We start from the raw sequence: 10,579 nt of genomic DNA on the forward strand, positions 1-10,579 counted from the left end.
CATAATTTGTCTCCCAATGCATGCATATATCATATGTCAACTCAAATCAGTATCAAATTGTAATATTACTAAACATCCAATAATATTAAAAGCTACAGTACAAGTCAACTTACCTTAATGCACCCTTGATTTTATTTTAAGTGATTTGGTAAAGTGGTCAATAACAGACCTGTAGCACAGTGCTCACTCTCTGCACATTTACTGGAACTAAATTATGGGAGAGCAGAAGCAGTGTATGGATGTGTATATGCAGTAGATTATGATAATTAAAGGACAAATCATATTGATTGCTTAAGTGTTTCTCATCACTTGCATTGGTGGTGCATTATCTTGCATTATGGAATAATTGCTGTAGGATACACTACACAAAGAACATTCGAGTCTTTAGTGTGAAGGACAACAGATCGACAATAGATTGAATTTATTATTTGCCTATTCTTCCTTTCACTTCCAGTTCTTTAACTAATCCACTGTTTTCTTTGCTTAGTGTTAAGTAAACACCTGGGACAAATAACCAGGTAGCAAAATGACAAGGTCTTTCCATTCCTTCTTCATGAAGTTTGCCAGCTTGTATGCTGCTTCCTCTATTGCATGCAGTTTATTGTATAGGTCACCTGTGGTATTGATACCTCCAAGCAACTAATCCATGAATAGTAAATATAGACTGCACAGTTTCATAGTTAACTTCCTAGGATTCCAGTGGTCATGGGCATCTTTGTTCTGTGTATTCTAATTGTTTACACCAACCAGCATTAAGATTATACAGGCTGATAGTTATTACTGTTGCAGCCAGTACTGTAACTCCCAGTTATTGTGGTTTATCTGGAATGATAGCCAACAATTTTATTCATTGCTTGCTTTCCATTCTTATGAGACAAACAATGATTTTTTTGTTTTCCTGCTTCATTAAGAAATAATGTTATAAGCATTAAATAATTAATGCTGCATTTCAGACTGTTCTCACTTGACTCTTTTCCAATAATTAGGTTGGGTAAGCTATGATTGGAAAACTGTTGGATCTGGTAGGTTATTTTACACAAAACCTAACAATGACATAGCGGTTGCTAGTTCAGCAACAAGGTGTATTTCCCTTTAGGCAACCGTGTCAAGTCACCCAAACTTTAGCTGTTGATTGGGGAGGGGGCTGATTACAGGTTCAAGCCCAGTTATTAAAAGATTGCTGATTTGGAACTATAGCTAGAATAACACATATAACTTTAATCTTTGCAAAATTATTAATTTAAGAGAGTATTTTAAATACTTGGATCTTATGAATCAATTGATGATAGAAAAGCAAAAAAAAACATTTTTAGCTCAGAAACAGAACTCAAATCAAACGTTCTATTGTGTGATTTAAAAAGTGTGGGGTTTAATAAAGTATCGGGAATTTTAAACGGACCGAACTATATTTGTAGTAATTACGGCTGTTAATCCTTAAAATTATATTTAGTGGGAAAGTAAATATAATATAACTAATTTTCTTTTTAAATGTTATAAACGTGGTCTTCAGATAAAATCACAAGCCATTAAATTGCTTTAATTAAATAGTGATTGTAGTCACCAGAGAAAAGGATCCCAAAGTCAACTGGTCAACAAAACATGACATTTTTATATATAATATTAATGTTTATTGCGTTGAAGCTTAACATATGGATTCCTTACAACCCAATAATCAGGGATGGGGTTGCAACTCGAAACAGCATGGATTTAAGAGACCACTAACAATTGAATCAAATTCTTTAATCACACATATTAGTATAAGCCGATTTATGCTTTAGAAATTTTGCTGTCAATAAGCAGTTATTCCTATTGTCTTGTTATAGACGCCTGGAACAAAATTTCACGTTTAGATTGTGGAGAGTATACATCCCTACAGAAACGGCGTTCTTTATTTTCCGAAGTTAAGCCCAATTCCGCTGGGTTCCAACACACGGTTAAAACGTTCCACCAAGCTAAAGAAAATTGGAGACCAATTTCCGCTTTCCCTTCAGTGCACATCACGATTACCCACAGCCGAAACTGGAGCTGGCAAGTTCCCGAGAACGCCCCTTGTCTATGCAGATTGTACGACGCCATGCAATATCGCCCAGGGTGTCAGTGATACCACATATTAAACATTTATTCTGCCTGGGCCCGTGTGTGATGTAGCAAGTCCAAACTAAAACGGCAACACTCAGCTCAAAAATAAGCGTAAGCCATTTCAAATTTGCTTTACGCTTCATGTTGCCTTCTCCCACTTTGGCCGCCTTGTTAATAAGTCCGGGGAAAAGGGGATATCAACAAATTTTCGCAGCACCCACCCAATCAGGTCACCAATCCTCTCGCCCGGGCACTGGTGGGGAAAGCACTCCGGCAGCCCATTTTTTCAGCACTAACGCAACAGGACAGCGGCTTTTCCCGTAAACTCGACCGTAAGCACCGTGAAGCAGACTAAACCGTGTAAATATCCATACTGATATTACAGGGATATTTGGTTAGAAGCCCCCTCCCTCCCCTCCGCACGGCCCTCCTCTGTTTTCTTTTATTCTACTCACATTTTGTTTTGCTCTTTCTCGAGTTTTAGGTATTCAACAGGATTTTCCCGACCGCTCCGTCCCTCAGCTTTGCAACAAAGATGGCTTTTCAGCAGCTTCCTGACGTCAGTGATCCGGGTAGTTCGGTTCCCGGAGGCAGAGCCAAAAATAAAACGCAGATGCTGTTACACGGGCATTCGGAGGCAAGCGGAAACGGAGCGAGGAACAGAACAGAACCTCGGTGAAAGAATCGCAGGGACAAGGGAACTCAGCCACGCCAGTCAGGGAGAATTACTCTGAAAAAGACGGAGGGACACAAAAAGGGACTGTTTGAAAATGAGAATCAGGGAAACCAATCAGGGAGCGGAAGGGAAATATATGATGACAAGTAAGGAGATTGGGGCAGACTCACTGGCATAGGATAAAACATAGGAGGAACTAGACAGGTGCAGATGAAAGTATAACATTCCAGAACAATATTAAAATACGGTAATCGGCAAAACTGTGCAAGTAGACTTTATTGCAATCCAGCTACTTTGGACTAAGATCAATATATTTAAATGATGAAAAACTAAAGACTCTTCCATCACAAGCTACAGCTATTAACTCTATGAGCACCAAATGAAGTCCTCATTCAGCTGGATTTATTTACTGTGATATCAGTAAATTACTAATGGTATAAGTCGACAGTCGTATTGCCAAGTGCTTGTACTCTTGGGAGCCATGCCTTAGCTAAGTTATCTCAGGACAGTTGCAACAATACATTCCTCCTGGGATACTGAGGAAAGTTGCCTAACTGGGTCCTATCCAGAAAAAAAAAGTTTAAGATAAAAAAAAGAGGTGTTAAATGGCATGGAATGAGAAATCCCTGGTGAGAACTACCTCAAGTTTCTCTTGGAAGCATGGTAGGAGATAACCAGGGTTTTGGCAAATATTTTGGCCTCTTTCTTAGCCATTGCTGAGTTGCCAGAAGAGTGAAGAATAGCAAATGTTGTTCCTTTGTTTAATTTTGGCAGCAGGAATAAAGCAATATAACTGTGGGCCAATGAGATTTACATCAGTGGTAGGACCATTACTGGAGAAAACATTAGATTAATTTACCTTTTTTAAAAATTTTTATTTAATTGCATTTTTAAGTGATTACAAGTATGAAAAAAAGTATATATCCCTTCCCCCCCCTCCCCTTAACCCCTCCCCCCTAACTTCCCTATATAAAAAAAGAAACATTAAGAAAGAAAAAAAAGAAAGAAAGAGTGCCTGGTTGTTGGAAGGTCTCCACATGCTCCATGGAGTTCTTAATAACTTTAGTATATATATTTATTTCTTTCCCCAAGTAACCAATTATTTCATCTTCAGAGCACCTATATATTTAATCCTGTCTTTTGTAAATAAGGGCACCAAATTTTCAAAAATGTTTCATATTTATCTCTTAAATTATAAGTAATTTTTTTCTAATGGAATACAGCCATAGATTTCTTCTTTCCAACAATCTATACTTAAATATGTATCTGATTTCCAAGTAATTGCAATAGCCTTTTTGGCTACAGCCAGTGCAATTTTTATGAATTCTTTCTGATATGTATAATTTGATTCAAAAACAGGCAATTAAACAAGGAGTCCATAAGTCAAGACAGAAATGGGAAAGTGATTTGAATATTAAAATTGAAGAAACAAATTGGTCAAGACTATGTCTTGATAGTATGACAAATACAATAAATGTTCGGTTAAGATTAGTGCAATATAACTTTTTACATCAATTATATATTACACCACAAAAAATAAATAAATAAAATCCAAGTTTATCTGATCAGTGTTTCCGTTGTAACCAAGAAACTGGTACATTAATTTACCTTTGAACAAGCAAATGCTGATCAGTATGTCTTTGTGTGGTGTGTGTGTGTGTGGGGGGGGGGGGAGTGGGAGTCCTGTCTCATTATCCAAGGTATTTGGACAAATAAACAATAATATTGATTAAGGCAATGTGGACTTTAGGTATTTGACAAGATTCATCATGATAGACTGGTCCATGGTGATTCAAGGTGAGCTGACTGCTTGGTTCCAAAACTGGCTTTCTATTAGGAGACAGAATAAGGTTATAGAAGGATGCTTTTCTGATTGGAAGTCTGTAATCAGTGGTGTAGTGCAGAGATTGTTGCCTGTTTCGCTGTTGGTGGTATATTTTAAGGGCTTGGATGTGAATTTTGAAGGAACAATTTTTAAGTATGCAGGTGACATGGAAGTCGACAGTGACGAAGATTGTCAAAGTTTTCAGAGGAGATATATTGATGGAAAGTTTGGTGGAGCGCTGGCACTGGCATTTAATTCCAAAAAGTGTAAATTCAAGTTCTCGGTAAATGTATTATCAAAGTGTGTATGTATATATATATATATATATATCTATATATATATATATATATATATATATATATATATATATATACATATATATACACATAATCATACACTTACGTGAGATTTTTTTTCCTTGCTGGCATTCACAATAGAATAGAGAAATACAATAGAACTGATGGAAAACTACACACAAACAAAGACTGACAAACAGCCAATGAGCAAAACACAGACTATAGAAAAACAATAATAGATTTATAAATAAATAATGTGAAGATGAGTAGTAGAGTCCTTGAAAGTGAGTCCATAGGTTGTGAAATCAGTTCAGAGCTGAGAGGAGTGAAGTTATCCATGTTGGTTCAGGAGCCTGATGGTTGAAAGGTAATAATTCTTCCTGAACCTGGTGAAGTGGGACATAAGGCTCCTTTTGCTGTTTCCTAATGGCAGCCGTGAGGAGAGAGCATGGCCTGGTTGGTGGGGGTCCTTGATAATGAATGCTTGTGAGAACCCACCTTGTAGATGTGCTCAATGGTGGGGTGGACTTTGCCTGTGATGTACCGGTCTGTATCCACCACATTTTGAAAACTTTTGCTTTCTTGGGCATTAGTGTTTCCATACTAGACTGATGCATTCTGGGAAGTCAAACAGAGGTAGGACATATACAATAACCAGTAGGAAGCTAAGGAACAAATGTTCAAGTCCACAGTTTCTTGAAAGTACAGGTAAAGATAGTGTGATAAATAAGGTGTATGGCATGCTTGCATTTATAGGTCAGAGCATAGAATCTAAATACTAGGATGTCATGTTGCAATTTGTCAAAACACTGTTTAAATTGCATTTGAATATTACGTGCAATGCTGGTCACCGCTCTATAGGAAAGATGTGATTGTCATGAAAAGGTGTAGAGGAGATTCAACAAGTTGTTGCCTGGATTGGAGGTTCATTAATTATGGGGAGTGATTAGATAAGATGAAGTGAAAGAGCTGTGAAGTGACCTGATAAGAGGCTTATAAAATTACAAGTGGCACAAACTGGGTAAATAACCAGTATCTTTTTCCCAGTGTGAAGGCATCAAGAACAACGGGACATAGGTTTGTGAGAGAGCAGTACATAGCTGCAAGAGTTCATAGGGACAGTTATGTTTGCCCAGCCATTTTTATCAATGTCCTTCCTTCCGTTATTATGCCAAATATTGGGATATTCACTAACAATTGCACAGAGTTCATTTGTTTTCACAACTCCTGAATTGATGAGACAGTCTATGCCTGGATATACACCTCATATCTGGACAATATATAGGCTTGGACTCGTATGGCAAATAATATTTGTGTCTCACAAGTGCGAGGATATTTGCATCTCCAACAAGAATATGTCTAATGGCCACTATCTTGCATTCCATAGGAGTACCATAGCTCAATTCCCTATCATTAAAACCCTGGGAGTAATCTCTGACCAGAGTCTTCACTGGATCAGTTACAAAAATAATGTGGCTCCTGGAGCAGATTGTTTTTGATAAGAATAGATCAGATTTGATCAGTAGCCAAAAAGGCTATTGCAGTTACTTGGAAATTGGATTCATACTTAAGTATAGATCATTGGAAGAATGAAATTTTTAGCTGCATTCCACTTGAAAAAATTACTTATAATTTAAGAGATAAATATGAAATATTTCTGAATATTTGGTGCCCTTATTTACAAAAGATAGGATTAAATATATAGGTGCTCCGAAGATAAAATTATTGGTTATCTGGGGAAAGAATTAAATATACATATTAAAGCTATTATGAACTCCATGGAGCATATGGGGATCTTCTGATATCCAGGCATTCTTTCTTTCTTTCTTTTTTTTTCTTCTCTTTTTTTCTATAGGGATATGTTTGGGGGGAGGGGGGAAGGGTTGACAATTTTTTTTCTTTCCGTAACCTATCTGAAAATTCAAAAAAAAAATTTAAAAAAAAAGATTTGATCAGAAATGAATGTTTTCTAGTGAGTAATCTAACTCTTGTCATTTACAAGGTATAAATTAAATAGAATATGGCCTATTTGGCTGGGAAGTTGCACGTCCAATAACTCTCAAGAAATTTTCAGCATTTAGGTCAAAGACTGCCTATATGATTGTCACTCCTTCCACAGGTTACTGTAAATCTTCTCCTTTCACTGCTGCAGCATGGCTGGTGTGCATGTATTCTTCAAGATGCTTGAAAAACTGTAGCCTTAAACTCCTTTACAGCATCATCTAAAGTTTCCCAAATCAAGAACCTAGCATGGCAACAGACCCTTTATTCTTGATGTGTCACTAACATGATTTTAGCTGTTCAGAAAAAAACAATTTAGCAACATCTTTCTGGGGGGCTGTTAGACAATGGATGCCAGCTTTCTGAACAATGTCTCCATCTCATGGAAAAATTAAAATAAGCATTTGCAGTTTATTAAAATATTTCATTAAAATATCATGAGTTTGTGCAGAATATATTCATAAAGGGTCTTTTTATCAGGGTGACAGGAATCCAAATAGTAAAAGTTAAGCTGCAGTTGAACACGATTCGAGTCAGAGAATAGTGTGTTTAGTTTAGAGCAGCATGCCTTAGGGTACATTGGTTTTGCTTCTCGCTTAATTGCTCTCCAAGGTTTAAATTATAAAGAGAAATCATACAAACTAAGGTTATAGTCTCTGGAATTTAGAAAGTTAAGTGGTTAGTTTTACCACAGTTTAAAGATATTGAGTGAAACCAGCAGAGTCGAAACTAGCTCTGCTGGAGTGCAAGAGTGATTAACATGACATTTGTGCAGCTTTAGTCATGGGTGAATCTCAATAAATCGTTTGGAATGTAGATTTATTGTCGGCTTTGTTTTTCAAATTTTGAGGTGGACATTATGGTTTGTTACAGAATTTAGGGCTAGATACCATGGTTTAAAATTAAATCTGCAATTCCATGAGCTAAATTTGGAAACTTACAAATGATGCTAGAGGGTTAGGATCCTCTTGTGTAAATGATCATAAGTTGTTCATAATTTTATCTAAAGACTGATAAATATTGAGACAGTGGCACAGGCAGAAAACTAGAGTAAGAACTTGTGAGAATAATTGATCCATATTTGCACTAAGGTTCTAAACAAAGGAGATTCAGCAAAACTCTGTCATACACAGTCAACAAGAGACAAGAAAATTAATAAAAAGATAACCTAATTAGTGATTTGGAAAGAGATTCTATTAGCAAAATAGGGCATCAAATAATCCTTGCAACTGCTGAAGGATCGTTAGAGATACTGAACAAGTCCGAGCTAAGGACTGGAAATTGTAATGAGGGAAAAGGTTAAAGACAACAGCTGCATTTTTATATAGTTAATTACACTTGGACATTGGAGTAGAATTCATGTATTTGAGCATTTAAACAGTAGCTCCCAACAGTGTTTGCAGATGTGCATCTTTAGGTGCAAAATGTCAGTGCAAGTGTTGCAGAATGAAAATGATTTCCACCTAACGAGTATCCTCACAAATGCCAACATATTTTGAATTATATTTGCAGGTTAATGGGGAAAGTATGCAGTTATGAGAATGGAATCAGCAATGGGGAGACTAGGAATATCAGAAACAGAAAATCATAGGCATAGAGAAAATGAAAGGGCTGGTGTTTCACTGATTAAATCTTTTCACATTGGCGGTGAGGTGGAGGCAACTTTGTGCCATAAGACCATCACACAAAGGAGCAGAATTAGGCATGTTAGCCCATTGAATCTGGTCCACTATTCCATCCTGGTTGATTCATTATCTCTCTCAGCCCTATTCTCTCGCTTTCTCCTGTAATCTTTGACACTATCTTTGAACCTACCAACCTCTGCTTTAAATATACCTAATGACTTGGTCTCCACAGCCATCTGACCAAAGAAATTCTTTGCCACAGACAGCTGTGGAGGCCACGTCTTTACAAATGTTTAAGGCAGAGGTTGATAGATTCTTGATTGGTCAGTGCATGAAGGGATACAGGGGGAAGGCAGGAGGTTGGGGCTGAGACGAAAAATGGATTAGCCATGATGAAATGGCAGAGCAGACTCGATGTGCCAAAGGCCTAATTCTGCTTCTGTATCTAATGGTGCTACGATCTATTTTCGTATCGTCTGCAAACATAGGCACAAAGCCATCAATTCTAACATTCAAATATTGATGTATGATGTGAAAAGAAGTGGTTCAGACACTGACCCCTGCACAGCACCATTAGTCACTGGAAGCCAACTGGGAAAAGCTTTCATTATTCCCATCTTTGCTTCCTGCCAGTCAGCCAATCTTCTATCCATGTTAACTACATCCCTGTAATGCCATGGGCTCTTGTTAAGCAGCCTCATGTGTGGCACCTTGTCAAAGGCCTTCTGAAAATCCAAGTAAACAACTTCCACAGACTCTCCTTTGTCTATACTGCTCTTTATTTTCTCAAGGAGTTCCAACAGATTTGTCAGGCAAGATTTCCCCTTAGAAAACCAAGCTGACTTTGGCCTACTTTATCATGTGCCTCCAAGTACCCTGAAATCTCATCCTTAATAAATGACTCCAACATTTTCCCAACCATTGAAGTCAGGCCAGCTGGCTAAACTTTTCTTTTTTCTGCTTCCTTCCTTTTTAAAAAGTGGAGTGACATTTGCAATTTTCCACTCCTCCAGAACCATTGCAGAATCGAGTGATTCTTGAAAGATGACTACTAATTGCTCCACAGTCTCCTTAGCCACCTCTTCCAGAATACTGTGGTGTTGTCAATCTGGTCCAGGTGACTTACCTACCTTCAGACCTTCCAGCTTCTCAAGCACCTCAAGCACACTCAGTTCTGTCCTCTCACACTCTCGAATTTCTGGCATACTGCTAGTGTCTTCCACAGTGAAGTATGACACAAAATACTTATCAAGTTTGTCTCGTATTTCTTTGACCCCAGTACTACCTCTTCAGCAGTCTGATATTCACTTTCAACTCTCTTTTACTCTTTACATATCTGAAAAATAGTTTATATCCTCTTTCATATTATTGGCCAGCTTACCTTGTTTTTACTTCTTTTCTCATGTTATGGCTTTTTATATGCCTCCTGCTGGTTTTAAAGAGCTTCCCTATCCTCTAACTTCCCACTAATTTTTGCTATATTGTATACCCTCCCTTTTGCTTTTATTCCCTTATCTTCCCTTTAGAATACTTCATCTTTGGGAAGTATCTATTTTGTGCCTTTTAATTTGCTGCCAGAAACTCCAGCCATTGCTATCCTGCCATCATCCCTGCTAGTGTCTCCTTCCAATCAATTTTGATGAGCTCCTGTCTCATGCCTCTGTAATTCCCGTTATCCCGCTGTAATACTGATACATATGATTTTTGCTTTGCTCTCTCAAATAGCAGACTGAATTCTATCATATTGTGATCACTGTCTTTTAACAGTTCCTTTACCTCAAGCTCTCTAATCAAATCTGGTGCATTAAGCAAAACCCAATCTTGAATTGTCTTTTCCCTAGTGGGCTCAAACCCATGGTGCTCTGAAAAGCCATCTTGTTAGCATTCTACAAATTCCCCCTTTTGGGATCCAGCACCAACCTAATTTTCCTAATCTACCTGCATATTGAAATTTTCCATGATTATCGCAATATCATCTTTTTTATGTGCTTTTTCTATCTCTCATTGTAATTTGCACCCCACCTTCTGACTATTGTTTGGAAGCCTGTATACTGTGTAACACTGATTAGGGTCTTTT

At 37.5% G+C, this 10,579-nt stretch overlaps 1 protein-coding gene across 1 annotated transcript in view; it reads right to left on the reverse strand.

Moving 5' to 3' along the window:
* The window catches only part of LOC140725445 (vesicle-associated membrane protein 1-like), a 97,794-nt gene extending 95,007 nt beyond the window's left edge, over window positions 1-2,787 (reverse strand). Inside the window, exon 1 of the mRNA XM_073040909.1 lies at window positions 2,535-2,787. Within this exon, the coding sequence (XP_072897010.1) occupies window positions 2,535-2,536 (2 nt within the window). The 5' untranslated portion in view covers window positions 2,537-2,787. The remainder of the gene's footprint in view (window positions 1-2,534) is intronic.
* Window positions 2,788-10,579: the final 7,792 nt, after the last annotated feature.

Source organism: Hemitrygon akajei, chromosome 3 (genome assembly GCF_048418815.1).
Source record: "Hemitrygon akajei chromosome 3, sHemAka1.3, whole genome shotgun sequence".
Classification (NCBI taxonomy): Eukaryota; Metazoa; Chordata; class Chondrichthyes; order Myliobatiformes; family Dasyatidae; genus Hemitrygon; species Hemitrygon akajei.